This window comes from Podarcis melisellensis, assembly GCF_964234715.1.
Source record: "Podarcis melisellensis genome assembly, chromosome: 1".
In the NCBI taxonomy this organism is placed as follows: domain Eukaryota; kingdom Metazoa; phylum Chordata; class Lepidosauria; order Squamata; family Lacertidae; genus Podarcis; species Podarcis melisellensis.
In genome coordinates, this window is record NC_138528.1 from 84,981,061 (window position 1) to 85,001,680 (window position 20,620).

General features: G+C 45.5%; 2 protein-coding genes across 5 annotated transcripts in view; both read right to left on the reverse strand.

Annotated features, from left to right (window-relative positions):
* NHEJ1 (non-homologous end joining factor 1) overlaps window positions 1-2,317 on the reverse strand; it is a 110,573-nt gene extending 108,256 nt beyond the window's left edge. Inside the window, exons 1-2 of one of the 3 annotated variants that reach the window (XM_081920798.1) lie at window positions 2,072-2,317; window positions 93-189 (exon numbers count right to left, since the gene is read on the reverse strand). The gene's annotated coding sequence lies outside the window, so the exon portion shown is untranslated. Of the gene's footprint in view, window positions 1-92; window positions 190-1,528; window positions 1,667-2,071 lie in introns of those variants that run through there. The other 2 variants (XM_081920799.1, XM_081920800.1) reach the window with 2 other exon arrangements.
* A 1,768-nt stretch (window positions 2,318-4,085) lies between these two features.
* SLC23A3 (solute carrier family 23 member 3) lies at window positions 4,086-15,853 on the reverse strand. Of its 2 annotated transcripts, XM_081920404.1 has the most exons (12): window positions 15,345-15,853; window positions 14,692-14,855; window positions 14,381-14,475; window positions 13,341-13,414; window positions 12,214-12,395; window positions 11,006-11,129; window positions 10,635-10,782; window positions 10,293-10,546; window positions 8,873-8,978; window positions 7,626-7,799; window positions 6,759-6,854; window positions 4,086-5,872 (listed from the first exon to the last, which is right to left on the reverse strand). In XM_081920404.1, exons 1-12 carry the CDS (start codon window positions 15,441-15,443, stop codon window positions 5,547-5,549), a joined length of 1,842 nt encoding a protein of 613 aa, XP_081776530.1. In that variant the 5' UTR covers window positions 15,444-15,853; the 3' UTR covers window positions 4,086-5,546. The 2 variants fall into 2 exon arrangements, with proteins under 2 accessions (XP_081776530.1, XP_081776531.1); XM_081920405.1 differs by lacking the exon at window positions 14,692-14,855 and having other exon boundaries at window positions 15,345-15,419.
* Between the last annotated feature and the right edge of the window lie 4,767 nt (window positions 15,854-20,620).

Here is a 20,620-nt window from a genome sequence, read left to right on the forward strand (position 1 = left end):
AGCACTGGCAGGAGAACGTGCTGGATGGCTGGAAAAAGAGCATGTGAACCAGGAGTGATTTCCTATGAAAAGAATTCCAGGTGTGTACCCACCTACACCACAGCAGCCAAATGTGGAAGAGTTTCTTTTCCTCTCTCTCTCTTTCTTCTCAGGTAGATTGTAAGCTACTTCTCCCTTCTTATAATGCCACTGGGAAAGCAGAAAAGGCATTTTGTTTATCTGTTGTTGACATTTTGCACAAAAGATTAACAAGAGGAGATAACAGAATAGAAGAACCAACACTTTCTTTAACTAACTTAGGCAAACGGGGCAGTGATGCGCCTGGGTCCTCTACTGCCCAAGGAGAGGAGGGGTACTAGGTGAAGAATGTGGCAGCCTTTCTGCTTACAGTTACTCTCCTGAGATGAGGGGGATTAAAGTGTTGCTGGATGGTGTTGGAAAAGTTGAGGATGGGGAAAAGGAAGTACTTTTTCACACAGTTCATAGATGAATTATAGAATTTGCTACCACAAGATGTAGTGATAGTCACCAGTCAGGGGATCAGACAAATTTGTGGAGGATAAGACTATCCATTGCTAGCAACCATTATGGCTATATACTACTTCCACGGTCACAGGCAGTATGCCTCTGAATACTGGTTGCTGGGAATCACAAGAGGAAGGAATGCTGTTGCACTCAAATCCTGTTTGCAGGCTTCCCATACTGTTTCAGTGGCTTTCTGTTCTTCTTTCTTGTTCATATAGGTGATGGAATTATACCACACTGGCATACATATATCCAGTTTTGACCTTTAACCTGCTTCAGTTTGTAAGCCAGGTTTTTGACAAAGTCCCATATACCAAACTTTTCCAAGCCAATTTTACATCATGGCTCCCTTCAGGCTTCACAAACACCTGGCCACTGTTTAAAAAGCTGCCATCAACAAATGTCCTTTAAGTGCTTGACTTTTTGGTCTAATTATATCCAATATATATATTCAGTAAGGCAAGCTTTGGGGCGCTATCTATGGTCTGTCTTGTCATTCCCTCTATTTCCTTAAAAACTATAAACCAATATTCTTTTGCCAGCAAGGCTTTTCTTACATGGGAGAAAACAGAGGGAGAGTGAAGTCAGTGCTTTGCTGCCCTTTCGCTCCCCTCTTCCTGCATCTAGTTTTTCAGGAGTAACTTATCAATTAGCCCCAAATAATTGTATAAGGTTGTAGTTATTATGACTGTACTTGTCTTGAGAGGGCAGAGGGGTGGCTCAAAACCTCTTTCTTACTTCTGCATAAATCTGAAGAGGCTCAATCTGCAAGCATCCTGTTATTAAACATTTTTAAGCATACAGGGGGAAAAGGAGTGTGTTTGTTGATTTACTAATAGGCTTGTTGCTTAATACCCTATGAATACAAAAAGAGAAAGCATTGTCCCATTTGGTATCCTCCTTCCAGAGCTTCAAAATTCTGGGGTCTTCCTCGGAATTTTCCGCGGGTAAGGATTCCAACCTGAATTAGGGGAGTAATAATTGAATCCGGGCTACGAAATACCTTAACATACTGTGACTGGAAGCTGTGGAGGCGAGAAATGTTCTGAGGAAAGCCCAGCGCTACACCTTGGAACCAACCATGACTAAATCCCACTGAACTGAAAATCGGGGTCGGTTCTCCCGCAAAGGCAAAATAGGGGCGGGACCCAAAGGCATTTAGCAACAACAACAGCCCTGCTGCTCCGACTGCACTCCCACAACCAGTTTTGCTCGGCCCGGGAGAGAAAGGGCCGCCTTTGGCGCTTCAAAATTCTAAGCTCCTTTCCAAGCCCAACCCTCGTCCCTCATAGCTATAAACACATAAACACGACATAGCCTCGCAGACCAGTACAGCACATGTAAACTACAATTCCCAGCGTGCCATTCTCGTCTCTAAAGGCATGCCGGATGATGTAGTCATGGAGATGCCTGCCTGCCGCCGGCCGGAATTAGGCCAAGACGGGAATTCCCGTCTTTCATCCCTCAAGTAACTGGGGCAGCGGTAGAAAACAGGCTGAGGGAAAACCTTATTATATTTTCTGTCTCCATTTACTTCCCGCCTTACCGTGACCTTCGGCTCCCACAGCAAGGAAAGCGAGGCCGCGCCGAGGAAGGGGGAGGAGATTCAGACGGCGCCGGAAACTCTCCTGTGGCTGCTGTTCCTCAGAAGCAGTTTCCCACCTATTTAATTTACGTTAAATCCGTCGGCGACCGTTGAAAGCGGGGGAGTTTCCCTCGTGTGGGTGCGCGCGCGACACCCGCTCCTGAAGTATCGCAGTAAAAACAGCGAAGCTTCAAGAGCCAAATATCCGTGGCACTGCTGTTAATTGTGTTATTTATATTCATATATATTCAAATATATTTATATTCACATGATAGACAGATTATTATTATATTTGCCACTTCCAGTGAACATGGCGTTTCAAAAGAGTGTCCAAACGAAAACGAAAAGCTCCCTGCCTCAGGGTGCTTACAATCTAACCTTGCGATCCTAACAGTGTCTACCTATTTATTCTATCTTAATTGTGTCTGTCTATTTATTTATTTATTTATTTCGTAAAAATCACACAGCGCTTGATTGTAAAAAAATACAAAAGAAAAAAACAAATAGTTTACATGTTGACTCAGTCCTATTGAATTCAGTAGGGCCTGCAGGTAAAAGTGAGGCTAGAACTGCAGCCTACATTGCTGTTTGAGAGGTGTGAAACCTATGAGCAACTGAAGCCTGGCTATCCCTGTCTGGTAGGGTTAAAATATCAGCTTAAGTTAGTAAAAGGCGAGCTGAGGCTTAGAGTCCACTTCCACCTCTTGTGACAACCATAAGTTTGGTCCTTGAGGGAGAACTGCTCCCTCAAAACAGGTTGAACACCACTCCCCATGAATAGACTGTCTTTCAATAAGATGTTCCCAAAATGACATACAGCAAAACAAAAACAACAGTCAACTACGTTATCTGAAAAACAACAATAAAACTAACAGGTGATTCTTAAAACACCTAGCAAAATTTAAGTTTTCACTGCCCTTCTAAATGATGTTGCCAATGGGGTTGCTTTACATAGTAGGAGATTGGTATTTCATACGATGAGATTGGTATTTCATATGTTAGGGTTGCCATGTGTCCTCTTTTTGCAGGATACATCCTCTTTCCAGGGGAAAATTAGAGACAAATTGCATTTATTTGATTTGAATGGCTATCATAGCATTCTCTCTTTTGCTCTTCAAAATATGCCCACCCTGTTATCTTCTATGGTGTTGCATATATCTTAGGGTCAACCTTTTACTCCAGTTATGCTAGCTTGAGTGGCCTTTGGAAGCAGTTTAAATGCCACTCTCTGCTAGTGGAGCAGGAACTAAATCAACAGAATGATGGTTATGTCCAGTGCTGTTTTTCTAGAAAAAGATGTGTTGGAACTCACCATGAACCTTGTTCTCTTGTTATGGCAATGGTGCCCACCTGAGAGGTACCGGAACTGGGTTCTGGTGAATTCCAGCTGACAAAAAGCCCTGGTTATGTCAATGGAGCATAGGGCTGCCAATACTGTACATCCGGAATTTCCCAGACATTGCCGGGATTCATCCTTCTAAGATGGCGTCCAGGCAGAATTTTCAAAAAGCGCTTGAAACGTCTGGGGAAACCCAGGCGTATGGCAGTCCATATCGGAAGCTGTGGTTTTTTTTCCAGCAATTTTTTATAAACACCTAAAAAAACCCCACAATTTTGGGTGGAGATTTTGCAAAAAAAATACTCAACTTTTCTGTCCGGATTTTCACTTTTTGAAATATGCCAACCCTAATGGAGCACCTCCTACAAAACTGGTGTATCTGTGACACAGAGAACCTGTTGTGTAGTACTGCTCTGCCCTCTAATTCTTTGCTTGCATTTATTAACTTTATTCATTCAAGCCTTTGATGTTTCAGCTGAAGGTGTTTCTTACCAAGCCAGTGTTTTATCTGCCTTTGCTACCTTGCCACAGATCAAGGAAGCCTGGTGGTAGACCACATGATTTTCTGGTTTGGGAAAATAGGCTATCTTCTGAGCACCATCCCCATTCCCTGTTATAGAATGTGGTACTAAAATTAACTTTGTGAACAGGAAAGGAGTGCAATTTTTTTTATTCATATCCAAATGAGACTGAAAAAAGAACAAAGTGGGGTAGGATCCCTCTAAGGGTTTCATTATGCTCACAAATTCCTCAGAAATCCAACTACTCGATTAATGTGGGGCAGCTGTTAGAGTTCAGCTTCATCTTTACCAAATCTGGGTATATGTGTGATTAAACCACATGCCACAAAATGCCAATGAGCTGCCAGTTACCTCATTAAAGGGAAACAAAACCCAACTATACACGGTGGCCCTCACTGCCCAGAGAACTGGGGTGCACGTAATATTTTCTAAAGGTTTGACTAGTGAGAATCTTTACATGCACACACCCTCAGGTTGCTTATGTGTAGCAGAGGGCCGACCCAGCCATTGCGGAGGAGGAGGAGTGCTGAGGCTGCCATCTTAGGCAGCAGAAGCTCCTAAGGCAGTGCCCTGCTTGCCCAACTGTCTCCACCCCCAGCCATGGGCATAGCCGAGGAAGGACAGGAGGCAGCTGCCCCCCCCCAATCATGTAAGACAATAACTGACCAATCATGTTAGTTCTGCCCCCCTTAAAAATTCCTGCCTCCCTCAACAAAAATCCTGGCTAAGTTCATGGGGTCAGCGAAGAAGCAGCACCAACACTGGTGCCAATTTCTGGCAATATCTCAACAATTTTTGAAACTGCAGAAGATGTTGCAGAGCTGCTTCTGCAACAGTGGCAAAGGTGACGGGACAGGTGGCAGGGTGGGGCAGTACTTCCTGTTTCACCTTAAGTGGCAAAACAGATCATGCCACCCCTGGCAGTGCATCTCTATACTTCTGGTAGAGGGAGACACCAAAGGTCTATTATCTCCTTGACACAGAAAGTGGGTCATGGTCAGCTAAAGAATGGTAGCCTCCTTGAGGGATTCACAACAGCTCCCTCCCTCCCTCCTATGAAAGGAGGAGAGTCCCACTTTATTAAACTAAGAAATATACAGTACCCAACAGGAAACTGTAGCCCTGGGTTATAAAGTGTGTTAGGCAAGTTATTCACTTGGAATTGAGTTGGTGATACATTTAAAAACAAAAGGGCAGAAGTACAGAAAATATGTTCATCCTCTACTCTAGCTTCCCTGGGGCATGCTACAGTAATGCAGGCCTAGTTCTTGCATGCTGCTATGGGATAGTTTCATTCCCACACGCAGTGACATTAAATGGGAAGTCTTAATGCAAGTTGTCACAAAGGTATAGAAAAGAAATCCCAAAGGTGATGCTGCAGAAACCATTTTAGACTTGTAGAAGCATGCATGGTCTCCAGATTTGTTTCCATATTTGTCTGAAACCAGACTCCTCTGATGGATTTTCAAGTACCTGTCCTTGAATAATATTTCTGTTTAGAGATCAGCATAGAGAGGTCATCTCATTAGCTGTTGGTCTGCCATATTTATGATTCTCCAAATTCCTTTGTGGAATGTTAGGCTCTTGGCACTGTCTCCAGCTCCAGTTCTGACTCCAGCACCACTGTTTCTGGTTTCAGCAGCAGATCTGTGGTTTGCTCTTCTGAATGCCGCAATTCTTCCAGGGGGTAAGTGTTCACAATCTCCACTTTGTTGTCCCCCAAGGGACAGAGGAAACAGAAAGGAAAGCCCTTACGCCATGAAGGTGTTGGATGCTTTTGTAGGACTAGAGGCAGCTGATTTCTTTGTGCAGAGCCGTTTCTGCATTGCTGCAGGGAATTCTCTCTGGCCTCTGGTTTGCTTGCTGATGAGTAGTTGAGCAGCCCACGCTCTTGCAGGGTGCCTTGATAATAACAATGATAGGACAACTTAGAAGAACTATGTATTGTGGAATATGGATTGCAGCCATTTAGTATCTCTGTCCAACTACAATAATTCTTTATTCATTATGTACATACCACCTCTCAGCCCCCAAAAGGGTCTCCCCAACACAGTCTGCAAAATTATGTAATTTATTTAAAGTAGATTGTTTTAAACTATCAAACCAGACAGCAGTAAAAAAAAGGCAATAAAACCAAAATGTGAGCAGGAAGGAATTAAAATATATCAAAGGTCTAATGGAACAAATGCGGCATATTTCCCAATCTAACCATTCTTATTCATGGCTGTTATTTTTTCCCCCATTTGTAAATTTAATGAAAAATGAAAGGAATAAAAACATAAAAGAAAATACATTGTAAATAAACAATCTAAACTCTAGTGGGTGAGAGTTCCATAGTTGGGGGCATCACAATCAAGAAGGCCTTGTTCCACTCTTTAGATAAGCATACTTTATCTGGTGAGGGAATGAAACAACGTAATGCCCCCATATATCACTAGGATGTTGTAAGAAAACAATTTTGAGACTGAAATGTTTTAGGTTGGTATGTTCCTGTGCCAAAATGCTTACAGTCACCGTAGTAACAACTGCTACTACAAATCAGGCCATGTTTAAATAATTCCCACCATAACAGCTGCCATCTCTTAAGGTTTCCCAGGTCTAAGTGGTATCTATGGTCAGCATGTCAGCAAACATGGACACTACCAATTCTTATCTGCAGTGATTATTCTATAATAATACCATACAACTAATTAAAAGACCCACTGCAGACACTCATCTGGAGTTGAACACTGAGAGAGGGATAACAGTAAAAGTATCAAAACGAAGTAACTGGTGACTTCCTCCTTACCGGAAACTGTGTTCTCTAAGAAAAAGGATAGGAATCCAGTTATAAAGGCAGGAACCATCAACAGAGAAAGGAGGAAGAGGTCTACAGGGACACAACCTGCAGAGAGAGCATCACAGTTATCTTAGAAATGCCATAATGTGGTACCCTAACATCCCTAAGTCGATCCAACAGAACCTCAGATAGTTATTCATTGTAACTAGAATGGGTCAGAAATAATTTTCTGTGGCAAAAAGGCTTCCACCCAAATGCTGAAAGTGTGGGATAACCATCATGCTTAAGTCTAATTAATGCACGAAGAGATTAAATAGGGTAACATGTCCTACCAGGCTTAGCTCACCTTGCGAGGAAATGAGTAATCAAGCATATTGTTCACCCCAGTCTACTAGAGAAGCTCAACATGTGGGGAGGAAAATAGGGACACTTGGAGAGTCTGACATAGTCCTTCCTCTTTATGATTCTAAGTACTTCCTACATATCATACAAATAAAAATATTTGGCTTAAAATGAAATAACGTGCAGTGTAACATTGATGTACAACTAATAAGATGATGATGATGATGATTATTATTATTATTATTATTATTATTATCATTTCATTAATCAGTTTTAGATAATCAATAAATATGGGATGCAAAGAACCAAAAAGGCACACTCCACAAAGTGCAAAAATGTCCAGATAGCTTTGGAAATTTAAATGTTTGTGAAAACTTTTTAAATCCCCCCCCCCCCCGATCTATCTGCTTTTTGCAAGACAGGGACACAACTTGAGGGTCCTGTTATGGTTCTGAATTTCCTGCAGAAGGCAGTCTCAAGCTTTTCTTCTCACCACAGCTCTGATCATGCCAGCCCCTGCCCCCCTCTTGGCACCTGTAGCTGTGGCCAGGGATCCTGGTGCCGTGAAGAGCCACTTTGGAAACAGCAGACCCATGAACATAGTGAAGCCCACAATGAAGATGTTCCTGCCCGAGTCAATGTTTGTGTACTGGAAATAAGAGACACCGGTGCCCACAGCCATGCTGTATGTCACACACAGCACTCCTCCTGCGGATAACAAGGGAGAAAGAAGCATAACAAAGTAGCTGAACTGACTTTGGAAAAGGGAAAGGGCAAAGAATGGAGAGGGACTTAAATATGAGTAACCATAAGAATAGAGCAGGAGCCTTGAATTTGCCCATAAACAGCATCACCTGGTATCTCCCCCACTCTGGTAAGATGCAGGGTTTTTTAATTGAAATTATAGCTATTATTTCTAAATTTGTACACACACACATCATCATCAACAACAACAACAACATCATCATCATCTTATGAAAATTGCTGTCCTTTTTGGCAATGCATAACTGGTAACCTAGCCAGGAAGTGCACCCACACTATAATAATATAATAATAATTTATTATTTATACCCCGCCCATCTGGCTGGGTTTCCCCAGCCACTCTGGGCGGCTTCCAAAATAATATTAAAATACTGTGATACATCAAACATTAAAAGCTTCCCTAAACAGGGTTGCCTTCAGATGTCTTCTAAAAGTCTGGTAGTTGTTGTTCTCTTTGACATCTGGTGGGAGGGCGTTCCACAGGGAGGGCGCCACTACCGAGAAGGCCCTCTGCCTGGTTCCCTGTAACTTGGCTTCTCGCAGTGAGGGAACCACCAGAAGGCCCTCGGTGCTGGACCTCAGTGTCCGGGTAGAACGATGGGGGTGGAGACGCTCCTTCAGGTATACTGGACCGAGGCCATTTAGGGCTTTAAAGGTCAGCACCAACACTTTGAATTGTGCTCGGAAATGTACAGGGAGCCAATGTAGGTCTTTCAAGGCTGGCTCTAGGTTATAGAATTTGTTGGCTGGCAATGGCACCCTTTAGGATTATAAAATATCACTTACAAGGATAACCTTGACTGAGAACTTAAACTTATTTAAAATTATGTCACCATGGAAAGAGTATAGGACCCTCATTTATGTCTAGGGTAGCCAATGCCTTACATAGTAGTGGAAGATAATGGTTGTTCCAACATACATTATAAAGAAGGCAGCAGTGAGAGATGCCCCAAACAGGGAGGGGGTGGGCTGGCTAGGTGGAACGGAGGTATAAGGAAAGGAAAGGAAGTGTTTATTACCATGAATTGCCAGAGGGATGGTGGTAAGAATTCCCATGAGCCGAGGAGACAGTCCCAACAGTACACATGCCAACGCACTGATCCACACTGCACGGCATGAGGGAGCCTGAATGTAGGAAACAGGGCATGAGACTGGAACCTTGAAAACCCATGACCTCAGGTCTCTCCAGGCATGGAACCCCACAGAGCATTCTGCATTCTACAGGATGACTAGTGGGCAGGGTGGGGGACTGTAGTGGATGGAAGAAAACAGGAGGAAAACCTATAGATGAGAAAATGCTATTCTTCATACTGCAGTCTCTGTGGGAAGACATTCACATGGTAACATTTCCCCCTCCTATTATCTCACAGCCTGTCCTGGGTCCTCTAAGATGCTATCCTATCCCCAGGGTTGAAGTAAGAGTCAATCGTCCATCCAGTTGGCTTCTGTATGTGCAGTGGAGGCTGGTCCATTAGGACACTTGGGGCACTGCCCCACCAAACTCAATCTGCCCTTAGCCAACCCTCATCCGCCTCCTTTCTTACAACCAGCCTAGGGGGTGGCACCATCTGCCCCCTCCCCCTCCCTAGTCTGTGCCTCTTGCAGAACTCAACAGGGAGCAAGATGGAGACAAAACAATAATTACCATATTTTTCTGTCTATAAGACGCCCCCATGTATAAGACGACCCCTATTTTTTGACCCCAGAATTAAGAAATAAGTATTTTAAACATTCTGTCTATGAGGCCACCCCTCCCAATTTTAAACTTAAAAAATTTGGGGGGAAATATAGTCTTATACACGGGAAAATATGGTAGTTGTCACTTCCCATCATTGGTTCTGGTTCCACTTACTGTAGGTCTCCCTGTCTTACTTCACCACGCATTCTGTAGGGTAGAGCTTTCCAAACGTTTCATGTTGGTGACACACTTTTTAGACATGCATCATTTTGTGACACAGTAATTCAGTTTTTCTAGGAAACCAGTGGGCAGCCCACTCCCTTTCCAGCCCCGGGGGGAGCGCAGGGAGCATTCGCACAACACACGTACACACAGCAGCCAATACTAATGTGTTGCGACACACAGTTTGGAAATCTCTGCTGTAGTGTGTGGTACAAATGGAATTTCTCCAGATAATTAATATTGCACGTGTATAACGTTGTTCAGGGTTTTATATGTTAACAACAAGGCTTGAACAACAAGACCTTTAGAAAGACTGCTGCCACTAGCAGCCAGAGAAAACAATACTGGGGTAGAAGGACCAATTGCCTCTGACTCAGCATCAGACAGCTTCAGATGTTAATGGGGAAAGGCAAGACTTAAGGCAATCTCTGAAACAGGAGCTCATGTACCAACTGTTGGAGGAGAGTGATCCATGGGACATCTCAGTGCCTACTCTGAACCTGCATAAAGGAATCCATGATCTCGACCCATGCTCTTACCTGGGTCAGTCTGCCGGCACAAGCATTGGGCATGCTGGATGCAGTTCCAGATACACTGCCCAGCACAGCTGCCAGGAGGGTGCCAAGGCCCTCAGTACAGAGCCCTCTGTTGCACAAATGCTGTGGTGGGGGTGGATCCCATAAGGACTTGCTGCACAGCAGATAGCAGCCCACAGAATTCACGCTTGCGGTAATACCCATAGCAGCACCAATGCCAATGGCACGGGTACTAAGTACTGGCCAGCCCTGTGCACCTGCGGGACAAAGAGATAGAAAAGACGAGAAGTGAAGTCCAATCATTAAGCCAATGAAAGGGCAAAGTATGGTTAAGCCATTTATTACCTGGGTAAGGCAGTTTGAGCCATGGGGACTGCAGGGTGCTATTGGTGAGGGTTAAGTGGGGTGTGGAAGGATGCAACACATCCCAAGAGGTTGGAACAGGTCTCAGCATCCCACAGACAAGCCAGATCCCAGAGAAGGGCAGCAGAATCTATAGGAATGCAAAACTGAAAGTGAGAATTTGCCTACCTGCCCCTCTTGCTGTCCCTGGATCCATCTGCATAACGCCAAAGGACACAGGATTAAGCTGTGCCATATTTCTCAGCTCAGGGCTTTGGAAATATTGGAGATTTGGGGAGTGGGAGATAACAGGGGAAGGGGATAGTGGAAAAGGGAGCCTAGTTTGGCTGTATCGTTAGTTCATGAATTCATACCGAAAAAAAGTGCAGGGCTGGGCGGCCCGATTTTATAGTGAGCCCTCTTGCTTGGCTCCACTGGCAAATGGGCAGTCGGCAGGAAGCCAGGTGCTGGGATAGCAAAACGCACAGCAACACAAGCCTAAAAAGAGATCATGAGTGATATTCAGCAAAGCACTGCCCTAGGAATATAGGTTGCTTGGTCCTAACACAGAGAATATGTAAATCCCAAGAGCTGCCATGAGAACAGCTCGGCTCCAAGAGGTTTCTCAGTTGAGTAGCTACTCCTTTCCCCAATACTACCCAATGTTCTATTTCCATTCCCTAATGCAGGCATCCCCAAACTCGGCCCTTCAGCTGTTTTGGGACTACAACTCCCATCATCCCTAGCTAACAGGGACTATGACCGGGGAGCCCAGGGTTAGAATCCCTATTCACCCATGAAGTTCATTGGGTGACCTTGGACCAGCCACCATCTTTTAGCCTAACCTACCTCACAGGGTTTTTGTGAGGAGAAAATAACCATGTACACCACCTTGAGTAGCTTAGAGAAAAAGGTGGTATATAAATGTAATAAATAAATAAAATAAATATTGTTGGGAAAACTCTGGGAATGAACAGTGTTTTCTGGGATTCTCATCCCAGCACTAATGTTAGAGCAGAAAAAAAATTAAACAAATTACTCCAGAATCTCAAACATTCTACACAGCTCGAGTCACATCCGCACCAGACATTTAAAGCACATTGCTTCCCCCAGGGACTCCTGGGAACTGTAGTCTGTTAAAGGTGTTGGGAGCAGTATATCTGTGCAGGGTAAAATGCACTTCACAGGATTCTTATGGTGCTTTATGGAATGGATGTGACCTTATCCCATAAGGAGGACCTCAACTTTTGAAACCCTATACTTTTTATCATTGGGGAATGTCTCCTGAATGGGGTGGAGAGTGAAAGGAGAAGATAGGAAAGCCACCTTTCCCCCATCCCCTTCAGCTGACATGTCTCTGGTTTGAACCTTAGGTTTTGTGGGATTTAAGTCTTTTGGCTTAGATTTGAATTTGAATCTGGCAGTTTTAGTGTGAGAAAGTTGGTGACTGTCTGAATTTCAATTCCAGCCCAATATGCCTCATTCATTCCCTTCACAACCTCCTTTTGAGAGGGCATGAAGCACAGTTACTGGAGCTGGCTGGTCTTTTGAAGAGAGCTAGCAGTCAGCAATCTGAACTTACAGCAGGGCGACTCCCCAGTTTTCAGAGCAGAGAAGAGCAGCAGGTCTGTATGCTGAAAGTCCAATGACAGAAAGGCTTGGGGCCAGAACCATGGGTCCGCAGCGATGGGTAATCCACCCACAGGCACCTGACATCCCCAATGCCACCTGCACCAGAGCGGAAATCAGCACTGCACCTGAAACCTGGAAGGGGAAAAACAGGCAGAACAGGGTCAAGTGACAAAACAGGGATGTGGAATTTTAGGACTGGGGGCCAGATGTGGGCCTCCAAGCATCTCTATCTGATGCTCGGGACTCTTGCCACACCACACACCATCCCTCTCCTCAGGTGACACCCTCATTGGTCCTGCTGTACCCTTTCCTGGAGTGATCTTGTCGGGCTGAAAAGTGGTTAGAGTGATCGACTAGGCCCAGCACCAGGGTTCGAATTCCCACTCAGTCATTAAGCTTACTGGGTGACCTTGGGCCATTTACAGTCTAACTTACCTCACAGGGGATAAAAGGGGGAGGGAAAAAATGTACATTCCCTTAAGTTCCTTGGAGGAAAGTGGGCAGGCAGGTGTTAAATGTAAAAATAAACAAATTCTCACAATGCCTCTTGCTTGCCTTGATGGACAAGAGAGGGTTGTGTGAGAGTGTGTAGAAACCAGCTGCCTTACAAAGGTAAAATTTGCATTTGTTCCTCTATCCACTTTTGCCTCTGACTTCACTGACCACTAGCATGTGACCACCCCACCCATAAGGGCATGTGTCCCCCAGGTTGAAACAGGTCCCCCAGCCCTGTTACTATAGGCCTCCATTACATGCTTCCTCGGGGATATTTTTTTTCATGCAGGCAAGGTGGTGTGAGAGGCACAGGCAGAGCTGGTGGGACAGCTATGGTAGGATTGGGAGACACCCCAAAGCAATTGAGAGCAGAGTCCAGCAGCATGGTGGTGAATTACTTTCCATCCTTCATGGTGGCAACAGAACATGCCATGTGCTGCCATGACTTTGGTACACCCACCAAGCTGGTATCTTATGTCCAAAGGGATCCAAGAGACTCTGTCTTCCTGGTGTCTAACCCCAACCCCACCACCACTGATGCCAGCCTCTCCGTATTGGGTTTAACCAATCAAAGCTGCCAACCTCATGGAGTAACTGGTCCCAGTTTCTTGAGTTTTCACAATCTGGCCCAGCACATATGTCAGGGGCCTCAGTGCCTGAAAGGGAAGCAGGGACAGATAAATGAGTTGGGAATACAGTGAAATGAAGAACACAATGAGGAGAAGAGGAAGATCCCAGAATTCAAATTTAGTGTTAAGCAGATTTCATATTTTTAAAAACTGATCTGCAGAAGTCATTGCTTCTGAATGGAATGCTGATGTGAGGGATAAGCAAGGATTTTTGAGGAATATGTAGTGGAGGAAAACAAGGATAAAGGGCTGAAACCAGTCACTGGCGTCAAACACTGACAATTGCATCCCTTTGACTACCTACTGTATTCAAGGGGATGAGACTGAAAGGTGTTTTTCCCATTTAGAAAGACAGACAACTGAGGGAGAACATGGCAAAGAATTGTAAAAGAACTGGAGAGGATGTGTAGAGAAATTTCTTTCACACAATACTGGTCACCCACAGACAAAAGGAAGTACTTCATGGAAGGTTCATGGCTAAATGATGTGGTGGTGGCCACACTGACATGGGGAGAGGCTTCTAAATCTGTGGAAGCATGGACTTGTCAATGACCGCTAGCCATGACAGTGAAATTAAATCTATAAGATCTGAGGCAGTACACCTTTAATTGTCAAAAGCTAATGACAAAAAAGCAACAGAGAATAGCTTGTGAGCTTTTCAAGAAGCATGTGAACGACTACTGTTGAACAGAAGGCTGGACTTGACAGCAATTGTTCTGATCCAGAAAGGCAAATTACACACCTAAGTCTGCCCAATCGAACAAGAGATGGTTGTGCTTATTTTTGGAACATAGGATTCAGCACTAAGACGTGAGTATTCACTGTGCAACAAAACAGCAGCCACTGATAGCTGGTTACCATTCTTGCTGGATCCAAAACTCCTCAAAAGAGATGGCATTTGGAAACCTTGCCATCCTTGCCCTGTGATTGCAGTGTCCTGTGCTGGTGGCTGAGTATTTGGAAGAGGACTGGGTACTTTTGCCTATAACTCACTATTTCCATTTGACTGGAGAATGGGAGCCACATGTTGGGTCTGTATCATGGCTGGGATAAGGAACTCAAAAGATGGAGCCTGAACCAGCGGCAACCTGCAGGGAAGACAAAGGGGAGATCCTGCTACAAGGAATGGACAAAGCCTAAGGGAAGGAGCTGCTAACTAGAAGCTGTGTAGAACTAGGCATTTTCCAGAATGCTAGTCCCTGCTTAGACTTCTAGTAATAGAAGGCCACACCCAACTCCCCAACCAAGAAGGCAGCAGGGCTGTGGGATTCCAATAGGTCAAGGGTTGCCTAGAGCCAGCTTACCTGGTTCCCAATCCACACTGAAAGGCTGTGGCTATGCCGCAGGCAAAAAGGTTGCATGCTAGAAGTTCATTCCAACATGGAGTACCATTCAGCATCTTGCCGGGGAGGGTGGCGATGAAGAAAAAGTGAAAGATGCAGAGAAAAGATACCTGGACCAGGAGATGCTAGGAAGGAAAACAAGTTGGTCTGAGCCATGGCCTTGTGAGCACCTTCACCCTTCCCTAGAAGATGGCACAACACACTTAAGCCCAATAGTGTGTCTCAGTCACTCCCAAAGCTTCAGATGCTGGCTTTGCTGCCACTCATACATTGCCACTTTCTTTAAAGAGACCCACATCAAAATACAGTTGCTAACACCAATTTCTGCCTCATCGGCAGTTCCAAACTTCACCTAGTATCTGCAGGTCTGGATTTAATGAAAAACAGCCCAAACTCTGGAATCACATTCCTGCATATATTGCATCAGAGATGACCACTGGTTCATCACTGCTCTTTTTTTCACAAGATGCTCCTCACTTTTTGCAATTCTTCAGAGTTGCAATGTTTGTCTGCATTGCAGCAAACACAACACAGAGCCTTGTGACACCCTTTTTGCGGAATGTTTCCTCTTGGGTGTTGTGCTACACCCGCCCACTCCAAGCAACCCAACTCACCTGCAAGGCCAACAAGCAGATCAGGGGCCAGGGAGGAAATTTTGGCCCTTTACGAGCATGGGGAAGGATGCTTTTAGAAGCCCTGTTGACTTTGTTCATGATGTCTGTCTTTTTCCTTTGTGCTGGAAAGTGACCTAGCAACTGAGTATATCTCCAATTCCTCCCCTTCTTTTATTTACACCCTTCACTGGCCATATGCATCTGAACTTCCACCTTTGGCCCTTCCAGGCCACAGTTGCTCAGCCTGTTAGCTATTAACTTGGCTTGCCCAGTAACTCACCACTAGTGCTGAGAGGTAAAAGGCATGACTGAGCAGGGGTTAAACTACAGCAAGCTGGTTTTATGTGGACCACACCTGACCTATTGGACAGTATCAGCAAGGGATAGTGCTGTGGTTGGCCATCTATAACCAAGGGACAGTGTGCATATGATAAACATGCCTAGGCACTTGTTTATTTGCATAAAAGGGACCTATTACATGTTATTATTTCTCAGAGACCATACTTAAAACAATTTTTTTTTATAAATATTTATTGGGGTTTTTAGGAAAAAGAGTACAATGATAATAAACAGTATTGCTTTGTTTTAACAAAATTTCGTCACATCCTTGAACTTCCTCACGTCTCCCTCTCCCACTTACATCATTAATAAATTTTTGTCAAGCAAATTATCATCTTATTTCCAATTTTGTAACCGCTTATTTAAATACAATAAAATAATTCTCCTGCAAATTTGTTTCTCTTAATCTCTCTTATCATCAAATCCTGATCTATTTTAGTGATGGCCAATTATTTATAACCAAGCATCCTTCTTAACATTCCACTAAATCACAATATTTCTGTAAATAAGTCTTGAATTTCTTCCAATCTTCTTCAATCCTTTCTTCTCCCAGGTCTCGGATTCTGCCAGTCATCTCCGCCAGTTGCATATAGTCCATCAGTTGCATCTGCCATTCTTCCAGTGTGGGTAGATCTTGAGTTTTCCAATTCTTAGTGAGTAGTATCCTTGCTGCTGTTGTTGCATACATGAAAAAATGTTCTATCTTTCTTTAACACCTTCTGGTCGACAATGCCCAGAAGAAAGGCCTCTGGTTTCTTGGTAAAGGTATACTTAAATACTTTTTTCAACTCATTATATATCATTTCCCAGAAGACCTTCACTTTGGGGCAAGTCCACCAGAGGTGGAAGAATGTTCCTTCATTTTCTTTACATTTCCAGCATTTGTTATCAGACGAATGGTATATTTTGGCAAGTTTAACTGGGGTCATGTACCATCTGTATATCATTTTCATTACATTTTCTTTCAAAGCATTACATGCAGTAAAGTTCAACCCAGTGGTCCACAACCTTTCCCAGTCCTCAAACATAATGTTATGCCCAATATCCTGTGCCCATTTTATCATAGCCGACTTAACCATTTCGTCTTGTGTATTCAATTTCAACAGCAAGTTATACATTCTTGAAAGTACCTTAGTCTTAGGTTCTAACAGTTCTGTTTCCAACTTCGATTTCTCCACCTGGAATCCTAACTTTTTGTCACTTTTAAAAATTTCCTTAATCTGAGCGTAGTGTAACCAGTCTCGCACTTTATCCTTCATTTTCTCCATACTCTGCAATTTCCAATTATCTCCGTCTTTTTCTAACAGTTCCCAATATTTTGGCCAGTAGGCTTCCATATTGGGTCTTTTCCAGGCCTTAGCTTCCAAAGGTGAGAGCCACCTTGGAGTTTTATTTTCCAGTAAGTCTTTGTATTTTGTCCAGACATTAAACACTGCTTTTCTGACAATATGGTTCTTAAAGGCCTTATTGATCTTAACTTTGTCATACCACAAATATGCATGCCAACCAAAAGCATTGTTATAACCTTCCAGATCTAACACATCAGTGTCTTCAAGAATAATAATAATAATAATAAATTTTATTTATATCCCGCCCTCCCCAGCCGAAGCCGGGCTCAGGGCGGCTAACAACACCAAAATAGTGCGACATTATAAAAACATTATAAAAATTAATTAAAATCAAGATTGATGGCAGCCATAAAGTTTTGTAAAGGTTGCCAAAGGAGGGAGTCAGGCTGCGCCCTAACCAAAGGCCTGGCGGAACAGCTCTGTCTTGCAGGCCCTACGGAAAGATGTCAAGTCCTGCAGGGCCCTTGTCTCTTGTGACAGAGCATTCCACCAGGTTGGAGCCGCAGCCGAAAAGGCCCTGGCTCTAGTTGAGGCCAGCCTAACCTCTCTGTGGCCTGGGACCTTCAAGGTGTTTTTGTTTGAAGACCGCAGGTTCCTCTGTGGGGCATACCAGGAGAGGCGGTCCCGTAGGTACGAGGGTCCTAGGCCGTATAGGGCTTTGAAGGTTAAAACCAGCACCTTAAACCTGATCCTGTACTCCACCGGGAGCCAGTGCAGCTGGTATAGCACCGGATGAATGTGATCTCGCAGCGAAGACCCCGTAAGGAGTCTCGCTGCGGCATTCTGCACCCGCTGGAGTTTTTGGGTCAGTCTCAAGGGCAGCCCCACGTAGAGCGAGTTACAATAATCCAGTCTGGAGGTGACCGTCGCGTGGATCACAGTAGCTAGGTCAGGGCGAGAGAGGTAAGGAGCCAACTGCTTAGCTTGGCGGAGATGAAAAAATGCCGCCTTTGTAATAGCTGCAATCTGCGCCTCCATGGAGAGGGAGGTATCGAAGATTACACCCAAACTCTTAACGGACGGTGCTGGCACTAATTGCACCCCCGCAAGAGATGGGAGCTGCCCCCTCAGTCCCATATCATCCCGTCCCAGCCAGAGGACCTCTGTCTTCGAAGGATTTAACTTCAACCGGCTCCCACGTAACCATCCAGCCACAGCTTCCAAGCATCTGATCAGTGTGTCTGGGGCCGAGTCAGGATGGCCATCCATCAACAGATAGAGTTGGGTGTCATCAGCATACTGATGGCAGCCCAGCCCGAAACTCCGGACAAGCTGGGCGAGGGGGCGCATAAAGATGTTAAAAAGCATCGGGGAGAGAATCGCACCCTGAGGCACTCCACACACCAAGGAGTGGCGTGATGACAATTCCCCCCCAAGCGCCACCCTCTGTCCCCGACCAGAGAGAAACGAGCGCAGCCATTGAAGGACTGTGCCCTGGATCCCCACGTCGGCAAGGCGGTGGTCCAGAAGTTCGTGATCGACCATGTCAAAAGCTGCTGACAAATCTAGAAGAATCAGCAGCCCCGACCCGCCTCGATCCAGCTGTCTACGAAGATCATCTGTTAGGGCAACCAGAGCTGTCTCGGTCCCATGACCAGCGCGGAAGCCGGACTGGAATGGATCCAGAGCCGATGTTTCATCCAGAAACCCACCAAGCTGTTCAGCAACCGCTCTCTCAATCACCTTACCCAGGAACGGAAGATTCGAAACCGGGCGGTAATTGGATAGATCTAAAGGATCTAATGATGTTTTCTTTAAGAGCGGGCGCACCACTGCCTCCTTCAGTTCCCCTGGGAATGTCCCCGTGCCAAGGGACAAATTGATGATATCCCCCAGGAGGACCCGCACCTCGTCTGGACACGCTCTAATCAGCCAAGACGGGCACGGGTCAAGAGGACAGGTGGTGGGCTTTCCAGCTCGGAGGAGTCTGTCCACATCGGCTGGGGATATCCGGTCGAAGTGGTCCAATACTGGACCCGAGGACAGTCGAGGGGCCTCCAGTTCCTTTATTGTATCCAAATTGGCAGGGAGGTCATGGCGGAGCAACAAGACCTTCTCCGCAAAAAAGCTCGCAAATGCCTCACAGCTGTGTGTCAAATTGTTATTTAAATTTGGCTGTCCTTCGAGGGACGTTAAAGACCGAATTATACTAAATAATTGCGCCGGGCGAGAGCTAGCGGATGCAATGGAGGCCGAGAAGTAGGACTTCTTAGTGGCCTTCACAGCCATCTCGTAGGTTTTCATAAAAACCCTATAAGATGTTCTTGAAGCTCCGTCACGGGCACGCCGCCATACTCGCTCTAGCCGTCTGAGGTCCCGCTTCATTTTCCGGAGCTCCTCGGTAAACCAGGGAGCCCGGTTTCTGCGGGGTCGCAGAGGGCGCTTAGGTGCGATCTCATTGATGGCTGCCAGGAGATGGGTATTCCAGCCCTCAACAAGCTCAGTCAATGAGTCGCCAGGGGGAGAAAGGTCCCGCAAGGCTTGACGGAATCTATCAGGGTCCATCAGCCTCTGCGGGCGAGCCCAAATCGGCTCGCCACCTAAGCAGGGTGGGGGTGGAACGTCAATCCTGGCTTTCAGAGCATAGTGATCAGACCATGGCACCTTCATCGAAGGAAACATGATCACATCTATACCAGCGCCAAAGATCAAATCCAGCGTGTGGCCTGCTTGATGTGTGGGGCCCGAAACAAACTGGGAGAGCCCTAGTGTCGCCATGGAAGACACCAGGTCCAGAGCCTGTGAGGAGGGAGTGGCATCAGCATGGATGTTGAAGTCCCCCAATACCAATAGGTTAGGGAACTCCAAGGCCCAGCCGGCCACCGCCTCCAGCAGGCCTGACAGGGTGGCTGCTGGTGCGCTAGGTGGCCGGTACACCAGCCAGACAGCCAAGCTCACCTCGGAGCCCCACACTAGGCCAACACATTCAATGCCGGGGATCGATGGCGATGGTAGAGCCCTGAAAGAACAATCTTCCCGGATTAATAATGCCACCCCTCCCCCCCCCGGCCCACAGTCCGCGACTGGTGGAGGACGGAGAAACCTGGGGGCGCCATCTCTCGTAAAGTAACAGTATCCCCTTCGCGCACCCAGGTCTCCGTCACACAAGCCAGGTCGGCCCCCTGCGAGATGAAGAAATCTCGCAGGGTGGCGGTTTTGTTGCCTATAGACCTGGCATTGCACAACACCAGTGACGGAGGTGAGTAATCTTTGCTCACCCTACCCTCGTCTCTCGGGATGGGGCGCAGATTGGAAGGGGTACGAGCATATCCGTATCTCGATCCCCTTCGCCTATGACATCTGCCCCCACCGCCATACCTCCTTCGCCCCTCCACAGTAGGAATCCCAAGCCTCATATTCGCCTCTATTTACAGAATATAAAAGCAAATAATAATAATAATAATAATACACTGAAACAAACCAATCCCCACCCCACTCCACAATCACCCCACCCCAACCCAAAATAAACCAAAACAAAAATAAAATACATAGATAAAAACCACAGCTTATGGTGGCACAACAAATCAAAAGATAAAAACAGCTTAAAACATATAAAAGTAGCCAATCTTTTAGCCAGCAGAAAGCTGC